The sequence below is a fragment of the Mesoplodon mirus genome (genome assembly GCF_964341445.2).
Source record: "Mesoplodon mirus genome assembly, chromosome: 9".
NCBI classification, from domain to species: domain Eukaryota; kingdom Metazoa; phylum Chordata; class Mammalia; order Artiodactyla; family Ziphiidae; genus Mesoplodon; species Mesoplodon mirus.
The window spans coordinates 41,494,947-41,521,246 of NC_138985.1; the positions used below are offsets into that span (position 1 = coordinate 41,494,947).

The 26,300-nt window shown below is 36.9% G+C and overlaps 1 protein-coding gene across 5 annotated transcripts in view; it reads right to left on the reverse strand.

Annotated features, from left to right (window-relative positions):
- SP4 (Sp4 transcription factor) overlaps nucleotides 1–26,300 on the reverse strand; it is an 81,139-nt gene that overhangs the window by 17,932 nt on the left and 36,907 nt on the right. For all 5 annotated transcript variants that reach the window (XM_082632525.1, XM_082632526.1, XM_082632524.1 and 2 more), the window contains exons 3-4: nucleotides 24,518–24,746; nucleotides 15,465–15,664 (exon numbers count right to left, since the gene is read on the reverse strand). In XM_082632525.1, the coding sequence (XP_082488651.1) occupies nucleotides 15,465–15,664; nucleotides 24,518–24,746 (429 nt within the window). The remainder of the gene's footprint in view (nucleotides 1–15,464; nucleotides 15,665–24,517; nucleotides 24,747–26,300) is intronic.

Sequence of the window (26,300 nt, forward strand, 5' to 3'; positions counted from 1 at the left end):
TACCTAACAACAGAGCCCCAAACCATAAGAAGCAAAATCGACAGAATTGAAGGGAGATAGACAATTCTACATTATACCGATCCCTTTCCTGTATTCTCCATTTCAACTGGTAGTAGTCATCATTGGTACCTTTCATCTCTTTTCTCACATCTAATTAATCACCAAGTCCTGTCAATTTTATTACACAAACATCTCTTAAACTGGTCCCCAATATACCTTACAACTTCGGTTTTAGTTGGTATCTTACCAAAAGTCCTTACTGTCTTTGCTGATTGGTCTCAAAATTATTCCCTATAAATTTATCCTCCATACAAATACTAAATGGTCTAAAATGAAAAGGTGACCATCTGAGTATCTGCTGAAAACTTTCAATGGTTCCTCATTTCCTATGGCTGCAGAAAAAAACAAAATCAAATAGTACATAACATCCTACTGACCTCTGCCTACATTTTCTGTTTTATCTATTGCCACAAATACCATGGTTCCCAAACACTGAACTGCTTGTAGGTTCTGACATTTCATACTTTCTTTCTTGTATGAGTTAGATTCTAGTCCAGGTGACTCTGCTCCACCTCCCCGTCATATAATTTTAGGCAGCTTCTCTCTCCAATTCTCAGTTTCTTCATTTTTAGCTGGGAATAACAGAAATACCTATTTCATGTTATTGCTCAAAGGGTAAAATGAGAAAATGGATTTTAAAAAAGCATTTAGAAACCCAGCACACTGAAGGGGATCAGATATGTTAACTGCTACTGTTACTGCCTGTCTGAATTTGTTTACTCTACTGCTTCCATGGCTCATTCTTCCCCATTACTAAATAACTCAACGTGGCTCAAGGAACTAAGCTTCTCATTAGTCCTTATTTATAAAATGATGGAATTGCACAAAATCATTTTCAGGAGTCCCTCTGGCTCTAACTCCTATCGTTCTTGATAAAGAGACATGTTGCATGACATTGAGGCATATGCATGAGGCTGAGCAAGAAATTCTTTGGATTGTTAAAATAAAAATAAACTAGAAAAATCTCTCTCCCTTTTTAGACTGCAATTTCACAAAGATAAGAGGTGTCTCACACTTCTGAACATGTTCTAATTTACATATAGTAAAATTCATTCTTTCTGCTCCACAGATCTATGAGTTTTGATAAATGCATTAAGTCATGTCGCGATCCCCAAAGTTCACATGTAGAAGAACTACTGTCACTTCCAAAACATCCTTCATGATGTCTCCTCAGTCAAACTCCCTCCTCCATCACACACTAGAAAACACTCATCTATTCGCCTTTTGTATAGTTTTGATTTTTCTATTACATCATACAAATGGAATCATTCAACAGGTAGCCTTTTGATGCTGGATGCTTTCATTTAGCATAATGCATCTGAATTTCATCCATGTGGTTGTGTGTATTAATAATTCATTCCTCTACATTGGGGAAGAGTACTCCAATGTATGGATATACCACAATATTTCATCCATTCACCAGCTGAAGGACACTTGGGGTGTCTCCAGTTTGGGTGATTATAAATAAATCTGCCATATATATTCAAAGGTGGGGTGAATACTTGGGAGTGGATGCAAGGTCATATGGTTAAGTGTATGTTTAACTTTTATAAGAAAATTCCAAAATGTTTTCCAAAGGTGCTGTGTCATTTTGCATTCCCACCAGCAAGGAAGTTCCAGTTGCTCTGCCATCTCCCCAGTACTTCTAATTGTCAGGGCTTTGGTGTCCTTGTTTTTTATTTTAGCCATTCTAATAGGTGTATACAGGTATCTTGTTGTGGTATTAATTTGCATTCCCCCAAATAAAAGATGATGTTGAACATCTTTTCATGTGCTTATTTGCCACATGTATAATCTGTTTAGTGAAGTGTCCAGATCCTTTGCCAATTTTTAAAAAGTGTACTGTTGTTCACATACTGTTGAGGTTTGAGAATTCTTGATATATTCTAGATAAAAGTACATTGTCAGATGTATGATTTTCAAATATTTTCTTCCAGTCTGTGTCTGGTGTTTTCAGAATTTTTCACAGAGCAGAAGTTTTTAGTTTTTATGAAATCCAGTTTATCAATTTTTCTTTTATGGATTGTACTTCTGATGTTGTATTAAAAACTTTGGTCTAACCTCAAGCCACAAAGATTTTATCCTATATTTAAAAGGTTTTACAGTTTTAGGTTTAGATTTAGGTCTGAGTGATTTTGAGTTAGCTTTTATAAAACATATGAGGTATGCAGGTCAAAGTTTCTTTTTTGCATGTGGCTGTACAACTCTGCCACATTTTGTTGCTGAGAACTTCTGCCTTTCCTTTTATTGTAAGCATGCTTACCTTTACTTCACAGATGATGGTTATAATACCTGCTTTAGCTTTAAAGTCTTTGTCTAATAATTCTAACTTGTGTATTATCTTGTATCATGGTCAGATACAGAGTATGTTGAGTAATTTTGGATTGTATCCTGGACATTTTTAAAAATAAATTTATTTATTTACTTATTTTGGTCACGTTGGGTCTTCATTGCTGCACGCGGGCTTTCTTTAGTTGCTTTGAGCGGGGGCTACTCTTCGTTGGGTGTGCAGGCTTCTCATGGCAGTGGCTTCTCTTGTTGCAGAGCACAGGCTCTAGGTGAGCGGGCTTCAGTAGTTGTGGCACGTGGGCTCAGTAGTTGTGGCTCACGGGCTCTAGAGCACAGGCTCAGTAGTTGTGTTGCATGGGCTCAGCAGTTGTGGCTCGCGGGCTCTAGAGCGCAGGCTCAGTAGCTGTGGCGCACGGGCTTACTTGCTCCGCGGCATGTGGGATCTTCCCGGACTAGGGCCGGAACCCGTGCCCCCTGCATTGGCAGGTGGATTCTTAACCACTGTGCCACCAGGTAAGACCTATCCTGGACATTTTTGATACTGTGTTGTGGCGACTCTGGGTCCTATTACAAATCCTCTAGAGAATAAGTTTTATTTTAGTGAAACCAACACATTTAGGTTCACATGAAAAGTTCTGTCTTGCCTTCTTTGGTCAATAGTTCCAATATTAATTTATTTTCAAAGACTTTATTAGGCTCTTTAGGTCTGCCCAGCACACACTAGGAATTAGGTGATGGTTTGTAAGATAGTTTAGTCTCTGAGGCCCCTGCTATGGTTCTTTGGGGCTGTTCTGTGCATGTGCAGTTTAGGGGTGAGTCCAGAACTTATTTTGTTCCATTCACAAAATTGAGGATCACCTTTTACAGACCTCTCCAAACTTTCCCTCATACTCTCCAACCCCCAATGTCCCTTTTCCTGGTTTCTCTGGCCAGAAAGCCAGAATTCTTGAGGCTTTTTATTGTCCTACACATACATTATGACTGGCATTGCCTTCAGAGTGAAATGACAAGAGCGAAAAATAAGTGATTCCCCTCACATTTGCTGGAAAACAAGGGCTCAGTATTTCCTGGTCCCTCTAACCAAAGACATGGGTATTTTCTCAAGTTTTTAGTTGCTTATGCTGCCTCTACTACAGTGCAACTTACAAACAGGGCTGGCCTTGGAGTACAGGGCCCCTTTTCTCAGTTCTCTTGCCAGATATACATAGTTCCTCCTAGAGTGTTTGCTGCCTACACCTGCTATTCAGTGCCCACAGAGCCAAAAGCTGGCAAAACAAAGAGGGAAAAAATCCTGTGAAACTCACTTGTGTTATGCATTGTTATACAAATTTGATTGTAACAAAATTCTTCAAATTAGGATAGAGATTATCAAGGAAGAGGATATATTCTAGAAGAGAGCCAATCTCTCTTTTGCAGAACTCTGTAGAAGTCTGGAACTCAAAATAATGGGAGGGAGAAATGGAGCATAAAACAGTAAACCGAAGCCTATACATGGAATATTAGCCCTACTATCAAAAAATTGGGGCAAAATATTTGAGAATTTGTATCTAAAGAAATGTGATCCCACACTGTATTACTATATATTGATAATTAGGTATCTTCCAATATAACACACAATGCTCCTACCCAATTTCCTAAAGAGAAAGCCACCAGCTCATAATGATTTCACAATCCTTCACTTAAACATATTCATCAATCATCATCATCTACTTGAACAAAACCCAGGGATCACTGGACAGTGCAGGTAAACCTACAACCTCAGAAAATAGATACAGACAACAACAACCACAAAAGACTCTGAAGGAAACAAGAGACTTCCAGTAAGCTCGTGCATTTATACAATAAGAAGATGCAATAAAAAAAGAAACAATAAAAAAGCACTCTTGGAAATTAAAAAACAATTCAGTAGAAATATCTGAAGCTAAAGTTAAGGAATCTCACTGAAAATGTAAGAAAAGGTAAAAAGACAAAAAAGAAAAAAGCTGTAAAAAATAAAAATCAATATAGGGAGTCCAACATACATCTAGTAGGAGTACAAAAGGAACAAAAACTAAAAAGGGGAGAATGAGCGACTTCCCTGGTGGCGCAGTGGTTAAGAAGCTGCCTGCCAATGGCGAGCCCTGGTCCGGGAAGGTCGCACATGCCGTGGAGCAACTAAGCCCGTGTGCCACAACTACTGAGCCTGTGCTCTAGAGCCCGTGCGCCACAACTACTGAGCCCATATGCCACAACTACTGAAGCCTGTGTGCCTAGAGCCCATGCTCCGCAACAGAAAAGCCACCACAATGAGAAGCCCGCGCACCACAACGAAGAGTAGCCCCCACTCGCCGCAACTAGAGAAAGCCCACGTGCAGCAATGAAGACCCAATGCAGCCATAAATAAATAAATAAATAATAATTTTTTAAAAGTCTTAAAAAAAAGGTGTGTGTGTGTGGGGGGGGAGAATGAGAGATTGGATGTGCAGTGGTGAGGGAGGACCCAGAGTTGAAAAGTCCAACCAGAACTGCACCATAAATGAAAACCTATGCTTACGTAATTATGAAACTAATAGAATACCGAAGATTAAAAGAAAGCTCTTACAGTTATAAAACACAGGATGAGGGCATGTCAGAAGGACAGAGGAGGCAATCTGAAACAACTTTCAATGGCCAAAAATAGAACAAAGTTAGCAAGATACAAAATACAGGAATACCTGGTTTTATCATACTTTGCTTTACTGTGCTCTGCAAATATTGTGTTTTTTTACAAACTGAAGGTTTGTGGCAACCCTGCATCCAGCAAGTCTATCAGCACCATTTTTTCAACAGCATCTGTTCACTTCATGTCTCTGTGTCACATTTTGGTAATTCTCACAATATTTCAAATTTTTCCATTATTTTATATTTGTTAGGCTGATCTGTGATCAGTGATCTTTGATGTTACAACTCACTGAAGGCTCAGATGATGGTTAACAATTTTTTGGTAATAAAGTTTTTGTTTGTTTGTTTTTTGCGGTACGCAGGCCTCTCACTGTTGTGGCCTTTCCCATTGCAGAGCACAGGCTCCGGACACGCAGGCTCAGCGGCACGGCTCACGGGCCCAGCTGCTCCGCGGCATGTGGGATCTTCCCGGACCGGGGCAAGAACCCGTGTCCCCTGCATCAGCAGGTGGACTCTCAACCACTGTGCCACCAGGGAAGCCCAATAAAGTACTTTTTAATTAAGGTATGTATATTATTTTTTTAGATATAATGCTACTGTACACTTAACAGACTACAGTATAGTATAAACCTAACTTTAACATGCACTGGGAAACCAAAAAATTCGTGTGACTGGCTTTACTGAGATATTCACACTTTATCGAGGTGGTCTGGAACCGAACCCAGAATATCTGAGATTTGCATGTAACGATGGGATTGGATCATAACTCTATAAATAAATACTCATGAATCCATACCACAGTGGTAAAAATAAATGTCTGAATAAACAAATAATTGGGGAAGAAGGTATAGATAGATCTTCCTTATATAAGAGTCACAACTAAAAATTGTAGAAACAGTGAGGGAAATAGAAAATGACCTTTAGTACATCACAGTAATATCACTCAGAACATCACATTGTATCTGCAGGCAAGATACAGGTGGGCAGGGCGATGCACCACACCAGCAAAAAAGTCGCCACGGACTCCGACATCCCATGGACTCCAACATCCCACGGACAATATCAGGCGTTCCCCGCCCTTAACTGTCCCAGTCGTTTCTGCACTGGTTGTGGGACATGTAGGAGGGATTCGGGGAGACCCCAAAAAGCTGGATATGGACTCAGTGACCTTTGAGGATGTGGCTGTGAACTTCATCCTGGAGGAGTGGGCTCTACTGAATCCTACACAGAAGAAACTCTACAGAGATGTGATGCAGGAAACCTTCAGGAAGCTGGCCTCAGCAGGAACAAAATGGGATGGTGATGACACTGAAGAGCAGTACAAAAACCAGGGGGGAAAACCGATAAATCGTATGACAGTGAGATTCTCTGAGCATAAAGACAGTAGTCCACATGGAAGAAACTTCAACCTTACTCCACCTCTCGATCAGAACAAGAAAACTCCTGGATTAAAACCATGTGAATGCAGTGTATGTGGAAAAGTCTTCATGCATCATTCATCTCTTAATAGACACATGAAATGTCACATTGAACACAAACCTCAAGATTTTAGAAAAATATGATCAGGGCTGTATAATACATATAAATATAAGGAAAGTGGGAAAGTTTACAAATATTACAGTTCCTTACAGAGGCACAAAAGAACTCACACAGGAGAGAAACTATGAATTCCAGCAATGTGGAAAAAGTTTCAGTAATCGTTCATCAAGGTTTCCAAACACATGAAAGAGTTCACTCTGGAGAGTAGCCCTATGAATATAAGCAATGGCGTAAAGGTTTATGTTCTCAAAAAGGTTTCAAAAAACATGAAAGAGATCACACCGGAGAAAAACCCTATGAATGTAAGGAATGTGAGGAAGCATTCATTAACCCCAGTTCTCTTCAAATACATGAAAGGAGTCACAGTGGAGAGAAACCATATATGTATAAAACACATTGTAAAGCATTTAGTATTCCCAGATAGCTTCAAGAACATCAAAGAACCCATACTGGAGAAAAACCCTATGAATGTAAAGTATGTGGGAAATACTTCGCTTCCACTTACATTCAAGTACATGAAAGAGCTCACACTGGACAGAAACCCTATCAATGTCAGGAATGTGGGAAAGCCTTCGTTTGTCCCTCAGGCATTTGAAGGCACAAGAGACTGCACACTGGAGAGAAACCATATAAATGTGAAGAATGTGGAAAAGCATTCAATAATCCCAGTTCTCTTCACATCATGAAAGGACTCACACTAGAGAGAAACTGTATGTGTGTAAAACATGTTCTAAAGTATTTAGTATTCCCAGATATCTTCGAAAACATGAAAAAACCCATACTGGAGAAAAACCCTATGAATGTAAAATATGTGGGAAAACCTTCAGTTCCACTTATGTTCAAGTGCATGAAAAGAATTCACAATGGAGAGAGACCCTATAAATGTAAGGAATGTGGGAAAGCCTACATTTCTCTCTCAGGCATTCAAAGACACATGAGCCTGCACACTGGAGAGAAACCATATAAATGTGTAAAATGTGGGAAAGCATTTATTATTCCCAGTTTTCTTCAAACATGTGAAAGGACTCACACTGGCGAGAAACCGTGTGTATGTAAAATATGTTCTAAAGCATTTTGTTTTTCCAGTTCTCTTCAAAAACATGAAAGAACTCATACTAGAAAAACCCTATGACTGTACAATATGTGGGAAAACTTTTGCTTCCACTTATGTTCAAGTGCATGGAAGAATTCATGCTGGAGAGCAGCCTTATGAATGCAGGAATGTGGGAAAGCCTACATTTCTCTTAGGCATTCAGAGACACATGCATACTACAGAGAAACCATGTAAATATGAAGAATGTGGGAAAAACTTCTCTGATCTCTCTACTTTGCAAAAGCATGAAAGGGTTCACTAGATAATAAATCTAGTTTTTATAGAGCCTAGGAAAGACTTCAGGGGGCCCACATACTTATATGTGAAAACTCTCATGAGAAACAAATATAAACGTCAGTAACATGAGGTAACTTGTTGGAAAGTAATCCAAGAATAATGTTTTAGAAAATCCTCAATATAAAAGACTTGTTATAAAAATCTATAAATATGTGTGTTTACTAAGGATCTTTATGAAAGTGTCTTTCTTGACATTGGATTTGTACTAGTTACCTTCAAAAATGAATATTTAAGTGAGGTAATTCTGGAAGTCATCTTTTAATAATAGTTCGTAAGGTTAAAAGGTAGCAATTTTTCCTTTAATCAGATAATGATATTTTCTCTTTCCATTTTTAAGTCTGTTGGACCTATGGGTGATTGAAGTGTCATTGGTTGTTTTTTTTTTTGACATCTTTGTTGGAGTGTGGTCGCTTTGCAGTGGTGTGTTGGTTTCTGCTTTGTGACAAAGTGAATCGGCTGTACATATACGTATATCCCCATAAAGTGTAGTTCTAATATGCAATTAGGCTTGGTATTTGTTGGGATTTTCCTACTGGCCTTGGGTGGCAGTTCTCGGATATCCTTAATCTATTATATATACTGTACCTTTATTACCGAAAGATCTTTTTTGGGGGGTGGTGAGTATAGGAGCCTTTTCCCATTTTCCCTACTATTAAATACTCGGAATAATTTTTTCTGTATGGCCAGGTTGTCAAAGGGTGTACATTCACGTAAATTATGTTTTTCCATTTGCTTCTTCATTCCTTCTGACTGGTATTTGGTGAACAGACTTTGAAGAAGAGAGACCTGTGATAGGACAAAAAATCTACAGTTGGAGATATCCTGCCTGTGAGTAATATTAGGACCTAGATTTTCCAGAATCTATCCCCTTTGTGGTTCCATGTTAGAATTCACCAATAGCGTCACCTGTGTGCAATTTAAAGGCAGATGAGAAGGCATACTTCTGATTTCGGAGTCACCATGCTGGGAGAGAGACAGACACATAGGAAGTTCGAGGACACCACCTTTCATCCTATTTTCCAGATTCTGTGCCTTTGTATTCAAGAGAATCCTCAAAACCAGCACCATTTGATTCCTATTATCAGAAGTGTAGTTTTCCTCTGATGTCTTCACAATTCTACATAAAGATCTGTCAGAGTTTGAATTTTTCTGTGAGGCATCCTATGTTCAGTTGGAAAATAATTCAGAGTATTGGGAGTATTGTCAGATTACCCTTCTATAGATTTATAGCTTCATCATGTCTAATCTGTGTAGGAAACACCTTATGCTGTTAACATTGTTAGTGAGTACGTTTTCCTGATTCACCATGACATTCACAATGGTGCAGCAATAAACAAGGACATGGGAGTTTGCTGCATTGTGCAGTGGCTGCCTTGACCCACTCCTTCTATGTGAGAATAAGCCCCTTCCTCATATCAGGAAAAGTATGGGTGCTTTCTGTTACTTGTAGCTGAATATAATCCCTCTTTGTTTTCAGTTATGTTCGATTGTACATGATTAAAAGTCTTTTCATGTTTTGGTGAAAGAAATGATTCCTTAGCTGTTTCAGAGAGAGATTTTATCAACTCTTTCCTCAGCTTTCGTATGCTAACAAATATTGTGGTTTTTATTTCCTCAGAAAATATATTAAAATACCCATTATAATTATGGATATTCAGGAAAAAAGAAAAGATACAATGAGGAATGCTAAAAGTGAAAATAGTATTTTCTTTAAAGAGAAAGAGGACATTTGTGCAGACTCAAAAAATCTCCTCTAAAATATTTACTAATTACTGTGGTTGTGTTCATTTAAGTCCACAAATTCTTTGATACTCCTCCCTCTAGGAGGTGGAGCTTAATTCACTTCCTCTTGAATACTGAATGGACTTAGTCACTTGCTTCTAATAAACAAAATATGAAAAGGAAAAAAGAAAAACTTCACAGTGGAGATACCTGGCAAACATTATCTTAACTAATTCATCAAGGTTAACATCACCAATAATAAGACATATTGACATCATGTACTCCCTGATATGATGCGATTAGAAGGACAATAATGTCTGTGATATTCTTCCCAGCAACAATTCATAACCTCAATGTAATCATGAGAAAATATCAGACAAACCCAAATTGAGGAATATTCTACAAGATACTTAACCTTTAAGTGTCAAGGTATGAAAAGACCAAGAAAAAAAATGAGGAAATTTCATAGACTTCAGGAGATTAAAGAGTCATGACAAATACATGCAATGTGGTACTCTGGACTGAATCCTGGAATAGAAAAAGTATATTTGTAGGGAAGCCTGTAGTTTAACTGATAGTATTGTACCAATGTTAATTTCTTAACACTGTGTTATGGAAGACATCAGTTATAGACGAAGCTGGGTAAAGGGTATTTGAGAACTCTCTATATTATCTTTGCAACTCCTCTGTAAGTATAAAGTTACTTCAAAATAAAAAAGTTATAAATAAATAAAATAAATAAGTTCCTTAAAGCTGAAGGGGTAAAATTAGGTCACCTACAAAAAAATATGAGAACAATGAACTTCTTATTAGTAAAACAGATGCAAGAAGACAACAGAGCAGTGCCATTAATGTTTCAAGTGAATATAACTTTCAACCTAGAATTCTGTATTAGCCAAACTATCAATGAAGTGGAAAAGCAAAATAAAGGCATTTTCAAACAAATTTACTTCTGTATGCCTTTTTGTAGGAAGCATTTCATAATGTTTTCCAGAAACCAAGGGAATAAACTGAGAAAGCTGAAGATGTGAGATCTGGAGAACACTGGATCCAAACCAATAGAGCAGGGAAGAAAAGTCTCAGGATTACAGCTGTGCAGCAGCCCTAGATAGGAATCAATCAGTGTTTGTACGGAAAGCTGGAGTCTTCCAGGAATAAGGAGAAACCTGATGGAGTTGATACTTTTCTTGAAAAGTTAAAATAACAAAAGGAGGTAATAAAGTTAACCTATGCAAAGGTGAAGAAGGCAATTTGAAACTTCAGGGAAAAAAAACAAAAACAAAAAATACACGGGAAAGGACAGGTAATCACAGTCTATTACATAATGTAATTATTATTTATTTACTAATTTTCAACTTTAAGAACTAAGCTATAAAAAAAAGGAGGCAGTGGTTATTAAAGAAAATGTAAGCATTTTAACATCAAGAGAAAGAGAAGAGATAGTAAAAGTTTAGGTGAGAGAAGTTAAAAGGTGAAAGGGATGGAAACTGAAGGACAGACATGGTAATATGGTATCATAGAGTGGTGAGTCATGAGACAACATTTGGCCTGCACACAGTTAAAGAAAAAATTCAATGTTATTGATGGTGTAAAGTCAGGTAAATTATTTTGGGGGGAGTACTGATTTCTGTCAGTTTACAACTGAGTGTTCATTTTTTTAATCTGAAGTATGTTGACGTATAATATTGTATAAGTTACAGGTATACAATGTATTGATTCACAATTTTAAAGGTTATACTTCATTTATAGTTATAAAATATTGGCTATATTCCTCATGTTGTACAATATATCCCTGTAGCTTATTTTATACCTAATAGTTTGTATCTCTTAATCTCCTACCCCTAAATTGTACCTACCCCCTTCCCTTTCCTTACTGGTAACCACTAGTTCGTTCTCTGTATCTGTGAGTCTGTTTTTTTTTTGTTTTTTTTTTTTTTTTGCTGTACGCGGGCCTCTCACTGTTGTGGCCTCTCCCGTTGCGGAGCACAGGCTCCGGACGCACAGGCTCAGCGGCCATGGCTCACGGGCCCAGCCGCTCCGCGGCATATGGGATCCTCCCAGACCGGGGCACGAACCCGTATCCCCTGCATCGGCAGGCGGACTCTCAACCACTGCGCCACCAGGGAGGCCCTGTGAGTCTGTTTTTAAAAAATTATAGTCACTAGTTTGTTGCATATTTTAGATCCACATATAAGTGATATCATACAGCATTTGTCTTTCTCTATCTGACTTATTTCACTTCATGTACTGATCGACACTTAGGTTGCTTCCATATCTAGGCAACTGTAAATCATGCTGCTATCAACATTAGACTGCATGTATCTTTTCAAATTAGTGTTTTTGGTTTTTTTTCGAACATATACCCAAGAGTGGAATTACTTGGTCATATGGTAGTTCTATTTCTAGTTTTTTGAGAAACCTCCATGTTGCCTTCCAGAGCAGATGCACCAATTTACAGTCCCGCCAAGAGTGTCCAAGGGTTCCCTTTTCTCCGCATCCTCACCAACATTTTTTATTTGTATTCTTTTTGAGGATCGCCATTCTCACAGGTGGCTTTGATTTGCATTTCCCTGATGATTAGCAACATTGAGCAGCTTTTCATGTGCCTACTGGCCATCTGTGAGGTAAATTCTTAACTCTTAATGCAAGAATAGTCAATGTCTAATATTGCTGTACCAATAAATAACAGTATAAGCATATTATACAGGTATGCACAGCCATCACAGGATGAATAAAAACGTAAAAATAGTTAAAAGATTAAACATGATTTTCTCCAGGGAGCAGACGGGGTGGGCCAAAGAGTCTGCTTAACAATCCAAGCTCTTCTACATGATTTGATTTTTAAATACCATATCCATGTATCTTTTGAAAAAAATTTTTAATTTATTTTACAGAACGCAAAAAAATCTGCACTATTTTCAGCAGTGAATAAAAATAACTCATTTGTCCATTCATAGTAAGATGATGACTGAAGTTCTACTTAGTGCAGTGGTTGGGCATTAAAAAAAACACAGTTCCTGCCATGAATGGCCAAGGCTTTCAACTTAACATATTAAATGCTTAATCAATACTTATTTATTTCAAAAGACTTGTTTCATTTTCTTTTCAACAACTTTAATAAACACTTAGAATGAAAATTACTTGTACTACTTCTTTAAAAGTAAAAAGTATCTGATGTTAAGCCAAACACTTCAAAATAACATGTTTAAATAAACAATTTTGTGTATGATGTATTCAAGATGCTTGAAACACTGAAAGTAAGCTGAAAGTATATTAAATTCTGAATTATTCAGGTTATTAGAAGACAATAATGGTGTGGACCATTTAAAAAGAAGAAAGAAATTATGCTTCCAAATCATTAATCTTTTGAAGTAGTTTATATAAATCCTTCAGTAAATCTGCCTTGTGTTATCTGTATGAGTATGGATGTGCAACAGAAATGAACTTTAGAAACTCATCGCTTCTCAAACAAAATGATGAAATCACAATGTGAGAGGTTCCAAATTTTCTTGGCTTCCCTAATCTGTCCCACTGTTAAACCAGGGTAGAAATACTGCATCCACTCATACTGACATAAACAGCACAGTATTTTTCTAAAACAGACATCAATATTGTTATGGGCTTAATTTTTAATCACAACATATTTGCCAATATGAAAGGTGAGGTGGCATTACAAACTCAAATGTAATACCATACAGAGTTTTTAAAACTTTTTTTAAATTAAAATTCTTATTTTTAATATAATGTTAACTCAGTGATTGAGCCATTACACTAAGACTCTTCTGTGTTACTAAGTTGTGTGCATATCAAACTAAGTAATTTTTATTTATCACTTTAAATAGATTTAGCAACCATTATTTCTTCTCTGAGACTATTTTCTAATCTGTAAAATGGAGCCAATTTCTAGCTTACAGTGCTTCTGTTAGAATTAAATTAGATGATATATTTGAAACATCTGATATTCAGTAGTTGATCAATAAATGTCAGTTCTAGTTCCCCTTCTGTCCTACATGTACCTTGATACAAGTTAAAGTTTAATGTCTAATTCAAAAAAATCTACCCAAGTTATTACTTTATTCAATAATTAAACACTGAGTCCCAAATATATATACCAGACATGTTCTAAATAGAGAAGGTCAGTGTTATATACCAAAAAAAGGAAAATTACCCTATCAGATATCAAGACTTAATATAAGCTTCTGGTAATTAAAACAGTATGGTATTACTGTAGGAAGTGACAAATAGATAAAACAAAGGACTCAGAAATCGAGCCATTCTTAAAGGGGACATCAACATACGAGAGAAGTTCCATTACATATCAACGAAGAAAGAATTGGACTATTCAAGAAATAGCTTTCCACATGAAAGAAAAACAGAATTTTATCCCCTTTTTAGTCCATCATCAAAAAAAAAAATTTTAGACTAATAAACTTACAAAAAGAAAACCTTAAAGCCAATTAGAAGAAAATGTTTTTAAAAACTTTATGACTTTGGGATAGGAGAAATTTTCATTTAAAAAAATGCAAAGGAATATATTTACATATCCTTATATTTGACTAAATAAAAATGTAAAACTTCCATATGACAAGAGATAGCACCAAGATAAAAGATAGCAATACTGGGGAAAATTGCAATATATAAATCAGTAAGAAAAAGGAAAACAACAACAACAAAAAAGATCAAAAGAATCAACAGAAAACAAAATATAAATGACCAATAAACATTAGGAAAAGATGCATATCTCACTATAACCAGGAAAAATGTTAATTTAAAAAATTAAATAGAAACCATTTTAGACTGACAAGAACTTTCAAAGCCTGATGCTACTAAGTGAACATACAGCCAAGTGGAAACTCTCAATCAACACTAATGAAGTAGAGATGGTAACAGCCACTTTAGAGACTCTAGTGGTTATCTAGCAAAATCAAACATACACATTCTCTAAGATCCAATAATTCTACTTCTTGTACATGTTCACTGTATGTTCAAAGTAGTAAAGTTTGTGACAGCAGAAACCTTGAACTCATCTAAAGAGTGTGGGAAATGGATCAATACAGTGTAGTAGAGTCATGTGATAGAACACTACATAGCAGTTAAGATATTAAGGTATTCATACACATATATGTACATATATATGAACTTGGATAGATGTCAAAACATAGTAAGTGAAATTATGATACTGTAATATATCAGTTACATAAAATTTCATAGAAAACACAAAACAATATTCACATATATATCCATGAACAAAATATGTAAGAGTATTAAAACTACACTAATAACTTACACTTGAAATTCGTGGTAGCTGTTTTCTTTGAGAGGTAGGAGGACAAAGATGACGTCAACTTTATAATAATTTGTTTTGTTAAAAAATAACAGATAATATAGCATGTTAACAGCTGTCAATTCTGAGTGAGAGTTAAGGTAGGTATTTGTTATACTTTTCTTGATACTTCAATTTTCTGGATTGTAAAAAAACAAAAACTAATCAAGGTCACCAATAAGATAATTCAACTCTCTTCTCATCAACTTAAATACTGACAAAAAGTAATATGTGAGTTCAACACGCTAAAATGCAAGATAAGCAAATGGAATAAATTCCAAGTCATGTAATTATGCTGATAAAGCTTGCGAAAAGTAGAATAAAATATATCTTAGAAATGAGGTAAAGAATTTTGATCTTAAACATCTTTCATATAATCACTAAAATGAATTTTCTCTCTTTAGTATCCATATTTCCCAATTTGATAGCTATCACTTTAATTTTCATCTAAGCACTGAGAAAAGAAGTAACAAGTACAAGTCTTAAAATAAATCAACTAACCTGTATGCGTTCTTCTATGTCTCTGAAGCTCATCACTCCTTGTAAATCTTTTGCCACAAAACATCCAGTTACATATAAAAGGTCTTTCTCCAGTATGCCAGCGAAGATGTGCTCGTAGGTGAGATGTTTTGCCATAAACTTTTCCGCATCCTTCAATATGACAGATATGTTGTTTCTTTTTTCCTGGTTCATTACTGCCTCTACAAAAACAAAAACAAAAACCAAACATTAATTACACTCCCAAACACCAAGCTTATAATTCAGGAAAAGTAAAAGGGAATCAAGGTAATTAAATGATGCTTTTCTAAATGGGTTTTTTAAATCATGATGCCACAACTGTAGTTAAAAATCAGAAAAATTTCAATTAAAAAAAGAAACAGCACTGTGTAGTAAACTCAAAAGTGGTATGAAAACACATTAATTTTAGAGAATGTATGTTCTGCTATGGGATTCACATGTTCATTTCCTAGTACGTTCCTCCCCTGGGGAAAAAAATCTCTTTAAACTTTTCAAGACACTTGAAAACTCTCCTCTAAAATACCAAAGAATGGTAATCCTCATTTAAAAGTGTAAGGTTCAGAGTTTCACTTCCAGCAAAAGCAGCACGAAGAGCTCCCTGGACCTACTCCCCAGTGAAACCAGTGCAAATGATAACAAAAAAAAGTAAATACCATTTACAATCTCTGGAAATGGCCCTATGAGTATACAGCAAATAAAGAAACATTTATTCATGAAAATCAAATAGAACTTGGTAAGAAGACTGTGAGTCTGCTGTATTTGAACCAATACTCACTCTGTCTCTCCCTCCTCCTTCCACCTCACCTGACACAGAAACACTATAGACTTGTGCAATCAACAACAGGGTTTCCTCTTCTCCCGCCCTTCTAGTTGCTGGGTTATCTCCCCAAGAGAGGCAGGACATCAGTATTTCTCAATCTACCCGCAGCTACCTGTTACTGAGGCTAAGTTTCAGGTGAGTGTGGCTGACAGATGGGGAACAACCTTCTTCCACCCAATCCCAACCCCTGAGACACAGGCTCAACCTTGGATAAGGCATGATGAAAACACTGGGGTCCAGATGACCCTTGACCCAGCTCATTTGTACTTCATAAATCAGAGGTTCCAAGCCTTGAGTGACCAGCCAACAAAACTTGAGGCTACTGCTGACCTCCTGCCCCCACGTGCTCAGCTCCTAGACCACAGAATGCATAGGGAGAAATGTGTCACTGTCCCAACCCCTAGTTCAAGAGTCATGACACAGAGATTTTGGCCAGAGAGAGAGCATACCATAAACAGAAGGCTCCAAATCTCTTCCCAAGAAATTGACTTCATTTGCAACAAAGTGTGGAGAGGTTTGCGCCTAAGGATGATCTTAAAGACAGTGGGGATTGTTGCAAAAGGCAACTGGGAGGAGACTAATAGATTCACTGGAGACATAAGCTGAACTATAGACTGCTAGGTTGCCAGAGAGAACTGAGGAAAGAGGTAGCCGGCAGGAGTCCTACAGGATCAGAATAAATCTCAAGCACAGACCTAAGTTCTGCCTTTTAAAACTCTGATTGGATCGGCCTGTAGAGCAATATACGCTTCAGGGTATTACTGAAAACAGACCAATCAGCTGGCAATTAGTGGAGCTTAACAGCTGCGTGTGGTCAGGGAAAGAGCCAAAAAAATCCCTACCAAAACCACTGTCATCCCAGGGTCACTAAGAAGCAACATGCTTCATACTGGGGGGAAGGAGTGGGGGCAGGGATTTTCATTAAAATAATCCAGCTCCTCACTAAACAAACAAGCAAACAACAGTAACAAGCCAGGGGTGGGAGAAGGACAGAAGGCAGTACTAGGAGTTGCTACAATATATTATTTCTCCAGTTTCCAACAAAAAATTATGAGACGTGCAAAAACCAGAAACAAAGAAGGAAAAAACTACCTATACACTAGAGAAAAAGCAGGCAAGAGAAACTGCCTGTGAGAGCAAACAAATTTAACAAGATTTCAAAGCAGCCATTATGAATACGTTCAAAGAACTAAAAGGACATCATGATTAAAGAAGTAAAGCAAGGAGGTATAATGACAACGTCACATCAAACAGAGAATATCAATAAAGAGCTAGAAATGATTTTTTAAAGAACCAATTAGAAACTCTTGAGATAAAAGGTACAACTGAAATGAAAAATTCACAAGAGGGACTCAAGAGAAGGAAGAAATAGTGAAACTGAAGACAGTTCAATAGAGATTATGCAACCCAAAAAGCAAACAAGAAACAGAAGAAGAATAAATAGAATGTCAGAGAAATGTGGAACACCAACATATGAATGAGAATGCCAGGAGGAGAGGAGAGGAGAGGGAAAAGGGGAGTGGGGGATGAAGCAGAAAAAAATATCAAAGAAATAATAGCTGAAAACTCATGAAAAACATTAACCTACACTTTCAGGAAGCTCAACAAACTCCAAATACGATAAATGTAGAGATCTACAAGTAGACACTTCACACTAAAAATCCTGAAACCCAAAGACAAGGACGAAATCTTGAAAACAGCAAGAAATATGACTCATCACTTAAAGGGAAAGTCCAGTAGGATTAAAGGCTGACTTCTCAGTAGAAACATATTCAAGTACCCCAAAACAAAACAAAAAACAAAAAAACCCCACAAAAACAACCTCAAACAAGAATCCTATATCCAGCAGAGCTATCTTTCAAAAAAGATACTCCCAGATAAACAAAAACTAAGAGAATGTGTTGCTAGTAGACTGGCTTTGCAAGAAATACTAAAGGAAGTTCTTTAAGCTGAAAGCAAGTGAAACCAGCAAGTAATTCAAATATATATAAAGAAACAAAAGCGCACTAGGCAAAGGTAATTATGTAATTATAAAGGACAGTGTAAGTGCACATTTCTTCTCAACTTATTTAAAAAGCAATTTTGGGCTTCCCTGGTGGCACAGTGGTTAAGAATCCACCTGCCAATGCAGGGGACATGGGTTCGATCCCTGGTCTGGGAAGATCCCACATGCCGCAGAACAACTAAGCCCACGTGCCACAACTACTTAGCCTGCGCTCTAGAGCCTGCGAGCCACAACTACTGAGTCTGCGTGCCACAACTACTGAAGCCCACACACCTAGAGCCCATGCTCTGCAACAAGAGAAGCCACTGCAATGAGAAGCCCATGCACCACCACAAAGAGTAGCCCCTGCTTGCCACAACTAGGAAAAGCCCACATGCGGCAACAAAGACGCAAAGCAGCCAAAAACAAAGTAATTAAATATGGTTTAATAAAAAATAAAAAGCAATTTTATAAAACAATATGTATAAAATGTATTGTCAAGCCTGTAACATTAGAGAAATGCAACATATGTGACATATCTGCCAATAACAGCCCAAAGGAGGTGGCTGGGAGCAAAGCCATAAGGAAATGACCCCAAATGGGAACTCAAATTCATGGGAAGAAATAAAGAGAACCAGAAATGACAAAGTTAACATAGCAAATTTAAAAGACATAAATTTATAAAAATAATAATTATAACAACATATTGTGGGGTTTGTAACACTTATGTATAACAGTAATACCATAAAAAGAAGCACAAGGGAACAGACCTATATAGGAGTAACATTTCTATAACTCACTGGAATTAAGTTACTGTAAATCTTAAACTGATTATGAAAAATTAATATATTGTAAGGCCTAGAGCAAGCACTAGAGAAATAAGCACAGTGAAAACATCATTAATGAAATTAAAATGCTATATTACAAATTAAAATGATATTAATTTAATTCAAAAGAAAGCAGTAAGGGAGGGATAGGGGAGCAGAAAAAGACATGAGACAGAAAACAAAAGGTAAAATGGCAGACATAAATTCATTATATTGATAATAACATCAAATGCAAATGGATTATATAAACTAATAAAAAGGTAGGTTTTGTCAGATTAGATTCAAAACAAGATCCAACTATGTACCATCTATAGCTGACACACTCTACATTTAAAGGCACAAAAATACAAAGATATTGAAAAAGATGGAAAATGATATCATGCAAACAACCACAGGAAAGCTGGAATGGCTATACTAATACCAGACAAAATAAACATTAAACAAAAGATGTTATTAGAAATAAAGAGAGAAATTTGATAAGGATAAATGGGTCAATCCATCAGGAAACATACATGCATTTAAACAAGAGTAAAAAGAGAGTGCCAGGGTCTTCCCTGGTGGCGCAGTGGTTGGGAGTCCGCCTGCCGATGCAGGGGACATGGGTTCGTGCCCCGGTACGGGGGGATCCCACATGCCGCAGAGCGGCTGGGCCCGTGAGCCATGGCCGCTGAGCCTGCGCGTCCGGAGCCTGTGCTCCGCAAAGGGAGAGGCCACAACAGTGAGAGGCCCGCATACTGCAAAAAAAAAAGAGAGTGCCAAAACAGAAGTAAAAACTGACAAACATGAAAGGAGAAATAGACAATTCAATGATAATAGCTGGAGATTTCAATACTCTATCTTCAGTGATGTTTCCACAAAACAACTAGGCAGAAGATCAACAAGGAAGCAGAAGACTTGAATAACACTGTAAATAAACAAGACCTAACAGACATCCACAGACCACTCCAGCCAACAACAGCATTCTTCTCAAGAGCGCATGGAATGTTCTCCAGGACAGATCATATACTAGGCTGTGAAACAAATCTCAGTAAATTTAAAAGGACAGAAATAACAAAGTTTTCTGACCACAGTGGAAGAAAACTAGAAATCATTTATAGGAGGAAACTGGGAAATTCACAAATACCTAGCAATTAAAAAATATACTCCTAAATAACCAATGGGTCAAAGAAGAAGTCAAAAGGGAAATCGTAAAAGACTTTGAGATGAAGGAAAATGAAAACACAACATACCAAAACTTAGCGGATACATATAAAGTAATGCTTAGAGGGAAACTTACAGCTGTAAATATCTATATTTAAAAAGATCCTACCTCAAACCTGTCAGAATGGCTAGTATCCAAAAGAGAACAAATAACAAAAGTAGGCAAGGATATGGAGAAAAGGAAGCTCTCGTGCACTGTTGCTGGGAACGTAAATTGGTACAACTGCTACGCCAAACAGTATGGATACTCCTCAAAAAATTAAAAAAAGAACTAATATAAGACCCAGGAATTCCACTCCTGGGTATTTATCCAAAGAAAGTGAAAACACTAATTAGAAAAGATACATGCACCCTTATGTTCACTTCATCATTATTCACAATAGTCAAGATATGGAAGCCACCTAAATGCCCATCAATAGATGAATGGATAAAGAAGATGTGGTGTGTGTGTATGTGTGTGTATATATATATATATACACACACACAAATAGAAAATTACTCAGCCACAAAAAAAAAGAATGAAATCTTGCCATTTTTGACAACGTGGATGGACCTAGAGAATATTATGCTAAGTGAAACAAGTCAGACAGAGAAAGACAAATACTGAATGATTTTACTTATATGTGGAATCTAAACAACAAAATAAATGAACAAACATAACAAAACAGAAACAGAGTTATAGATACAGAGAACAAACAGGTGGTTGTCAGAGAAGAGGGGTGTGGAGGGAGGAAAAAAAATAGGTGAGGGAGATTGAGAGGTACAAACTGCCAGTTAAAAAATAAATGAGTCAGGGCTTCCCTGGTGGCACAGTGGTTGTGAGTCCGCCTGCCGATGCAGGGGACACGGGCTCATGCCCCGGTCCAGGAAGATCCCACATGCCGCAGAGCGGCTGGGCCCGTGAGCCATGGCCGCTGAGCCTGCGCGTCCAGAGCCTGTGCTCCACAACGGGAGAGGCCACAGCAGCGAGAGGCCCGCGTACCACAAAAAAATAAATAAATAAATAAATAAATAAATGAGTCAAGGGGATGAAATGTACAGTGTGGGGAATAGGGTCAATAACTATGTAATAATTTTGTACAGTGATAATATCATAATTAGACTTACTGTGATCATTGTAAAATGTATAGAAATCGTGATTCACTATACTGTGTAACAGGAACTAACAGTGTTGTAGGTCAGTTACACCTCAAAAACAAACAAACAACTCACAGAAAAAGAGATCAGATTTGTGGTTACCAGAGGAGGGGAAATGGATGAAGGCAGTCAGAAAATACAAACTTCCAGTTCTAAGATAAATAAGTACTAGGAATGTAATCTACAACATGATAAATGTAAGTAACACTGCTGTATGTTATATATGAAAATTGTTGAGAGCTAAATCCTAACAGTCCTCATCACAAGGAAAAATATTTTTTTCTATTTCTTTAATTTTGTAGCTACACAAGATGATAGATGTTCACTAAACTTATTATGATAATCATTTCATGATGTATTAAGTCATATTATTATGCTGTACACTTTAAACTTATACAGTGCTGTACATCAATTATATCTCAATAAAACTGGAAGGAAAAAAGATCTTAAATAATGTAAACTTCCATCTTAAGACAGTAAAACAGAGCAAATTAAATCTAAAATAAAGCAAGCAGAAGAAAGAAAATAATAAAGAACAAAGCAGAAACTAATGAATTAGAGAATACAAAAACAATAGAGAAAAATCAATGGAACCAAAGGCTGATTAAAGGTCAACATAACCAACAAGCCATTAGGGAGACTAACAAAAAAAAAAGAAGACTCAAATTACTAGAATCAGAAATGAAAAAGGGGATATCACTACCAACCTTACAGAAATAAAAAGGATTATAAAGGAATACCAAGAACAATTGTATACCAATTACTTAAAAAACTATAAGATGAACAAATTCTTAGAAAGATACGAAGTACCAAAGCTGACTCAAGAACAAGACAGAACTCAGAACAAGTAATGGGGTTGAATTAGTAGTCAAAAAAATACACACAGGAAAAGCCCAGTGAGCTTCACAGGTTCACAGAACATTTTAAAAATTAATACCAGTTCTTCACAAACTTTCAAAAAATGAAACTGGAGAGAAGACTTCCCAACTCATTTTACAAGGCCAGTAATACCTTTGCTCAAATTAAAGGCATTATAAGAAAACTACAGACCAGTATCTCTCATGAACATGCATGCCAAAATCCTCAACACAATAGTAAAAAAACAAATCCATCAACATATAAAAAGAATTACATAGCATGACCAAGTTGTATTTATTCCATGAATGCAAAAGTACTTTAACATTTAACAATTAGTGTAATATACTATATTGACAGAATAAAAAACAAAACTACATGACCATCTCAACAGATGAAGAAAAGCATCTGACACAATCAAAAACCCTTTCCTGTTGGGTGAGTTGGAAGACTCATACTCCCCAATGTCAGAAGTTACCACAAAGCCAAAGTCACCAGGACAGTGTGGTATTGGCATAGAGACAGACATACAGATCAATTAAACAGAACTGAAGAGTCTAGAAATAAACCTATGTGTCTATGATCAACTGATTTTTGACAAGGGTGCCAAAACCATCCAAAGAATGGGGAAGGGACAGTCTTTCAACAAATGGTGTTGGATGAACCCTTACCTCACACCAGTTACAAAAATTAACCCCCAAATTGATCAAAGACCTAAATGTAAGAACAAAAACTATAAACCTCTTATAAGAAAAGTGGGAATCTTTGTGACCTCAGATTGGGCAATGGATTCTTGGATATGACACCAAAGGCAGAAGCACCGAAAGAAAAGACTGGACTTCACAATTAAAAACTTTTGTGCTTCAAAGGACATTATCAAGAAAGTGAAAAGACAACTCAGAGACTGGGAAGAAATATTTCAAATCATAAATCTGATAAGGGACCTGTATCCAGAATATATGAAGAACTATAATAATTCAATAACAAAAAGACAAATAATCTAATTAAAATAGGCATAAGATCTTAATAGACAATTCTCTAAAGAAGACACACAGGGACTTCCCTGGTGGCACAGTGGTTAAGAATCCACCTGCCAATACAGGGGACATGGGTTCGATCCCTGGTCTGGGAAGATCCACATGCTGCATAAGCAACTAAGCCCGTGAGCTACAACTACTGAGCCCGCATGCCACAACTACTGAAGCCCACGTGCCTAGACCCTGTGCTCCACAACAAGAGAAGCCACCGCAATGAGAAGCCCGTGCAGCACAATGAAGAGTAGCCCCCACTTGCCACAACTAGAGATAGCCCATGCGCAGCAACAAAGACCCAATGCAGCCAAAAATAAATAAATTAATTTAAAAAAAAAAGATACACAAATGGCCAACAGTAAGCACACGAAAACATACTTTATATCATTAGTCATCAGGGAAATGCAAATCAAAAACAAAAATTTGTATAAGAATATTTGTAGCAGCATAATAGCCAAAAGGTGGAAAAAATTCCAAATGTCCAACAACTGATGAATGGATAAGTAAAATATTGTATATCCATACAATGGAATATTATTTTGTTCATTAAAAAGAATGAAGAACTGACACATGCTATAATATGGATCAACTTTGAAAACTTGCTAAGTGAATGAAACCAGTCACAAAACCCACATATTTTGTGATTCCATTTATATGAATGTCTAGAATAGGCAAATCTATACACAGAAATTAGTTTAGTGGTTGCCTAGAGCTGGGAGGGAAGAAGGAGTGATAACTAAATAATACAGGATTTGTTTTCAGGGGAACAAAAAAGTTCTAAAATTGACCGTGGTGATGATGTACAACTCTGAATATATTAAAAACCACTGAAATGTACAGTTTAAATGAGTGAATTACATGGTATGTAAGTTTTACATCAATAAAGTTGTTTTAAAATTTTACATAAATAAATGAAGAAAGAAAACCATAAAAAAGTATAAGGTACATGGTAGAGGACCACTGAAATCCTATTCCCAGAATAGCTCAATCTAATACCCTTCATAACAATACTGTATCTCAACTCTTGGGCTATAAAGCTAGTGATGTTCTAATGATCGAAGTACTCAGCCAATGGCTTGACTTTAACTAATACCCTACGTGCCTTGATTACATGTAATTGTTCATTACATGTTAGCTATTATACTAGTCTCCACTGAGTTGGGTGGCAATACAGCATTTACCTTCCTTCTCCTTCCCTACAATTAGGACAGGAACAGGCAACTCTTCGAAGCCTCTTGCCAGGCTGCACCTCTTGATCAGAAGCCTGCTGGCCTTGCTGCAAATGCACTTGTGTGAGTTGGTCAGGACTAACAGCACCTATAGTTGCATTAGCAATTCCTCCAACTGCTACGGTTACAGGAGCTATTGTAGCTTGTTGGACTTTCACTCCATCTTGTCCTTGCTGCTGACCTAAAAATGAGAGGGGAAAAGAGTATTACAATGTTTTCTGTTCCGAAAAAGAGGATTTAAAAAATTTCCATACGGACACTTTAAAGCTACCATATTTATTCTAACAGATTATCTGTGTAAGGTACAAAAGCAAAGGGGTTAATTTAAGTTTTATACTATGCCAATCCTCCTAAAATATAATATTCTAACCTTAGCAGCTCAGGCTGCCTCTATACCTGGTTGGTGGGACTACACATAAATTTTAACCCTCTTGTGGCTTAATTTCTCCATCTGTAAAATGAAGATTAATAGTCCTTGCTACCTTACTACCTCACTGAAGTGCTGTGACGATTCATGAGACATTTTTTGAGATCCTCAGATGAAAGATGTTATATAAATACAAAGCATTATTATGACCATTTCCACAGTAAGCAACATATCTCATTCACTCCATGAAAATACAGGAATAAAAAGTAACTAAACAAAGGATTAAGTATAATGGACATTTCTCATTCCCAAACACTTTAAATTAAGCAACATCTCTTTACTGATGAGTCTTTTTTTAAATTTTACACACTGAGTTAAGCAGCTTTTTAAAAATGCAATATCATGCATGATTATTACATACTGTCACTAAAATCACAGAACAGACATTTAGGATATTATTACTTCATTCACTCATGTTACATAGCTTAGTTTTCACCTCTCAGGTCAGTACACATACCAACTTGGCTATGTTGGCTTAGGAAAAATATGATAAGCAATATATAATACGACAAAATTTACATGGCTTAAGTTGATCCTGAGTGTATATGAGTATGCCTTATAATTATACTTTCTCTCAACATAGTTCTACTTTCTCAGGTGTGGGAATAGCAAGTATGTGAAGGGGCAGAAAAGAAAACACCCATTTATGAAGGAGTGCTCCCACCTCAGAGCTGATGTAAGAATTAAATATGTTAATTTTTACAAACCCCTCACCACCACCAGTGCCTAGCAAAGAATTGTTCATTACATGTTAGCGATTATTATTACTAGTCTTCACTGAGTTGAGTGGCAATACAAGAATAAAATATGGTTGCAGAAACAAACATGTGAGTACTGCATATAAAATAAAAGGGTTTATTTTAAAGCTGCATACGTAGTACTTGAAACATGCGAAGCAACCACGAAAAGACAATAAACATTAGCAAGTGAGAAAATAGCACACATTTTCAAAACAAAATTAAACCTTTGACTCTGCCAGCCAAAGTCAATCTCACCCTCCTCTGTGTAGTCACAGCAATCTGAAACCTTTGGTAGCACCAATAACTTTAATACAAATAAAATATATGTGGGGCTTCCCTGGTGGTGCAGTGGTTAAGGATCCACCTGCCAATGCAGGGGACACAGGTTCAAGCCCTGGTCCAGGAAGATCCCACATGCTGCAAAGCAACTAAGCCCGTGCGCCACAACTACTGAGCCTGCACTCTAGAGCCCACGAGCCACAAAGACTGAGCCTGTGTGCCTGGAGCCTGTGCTCCACAACAAGAGAAGCCACCACAATGAGAAGCCCACGCACAGCACGGTAGACTG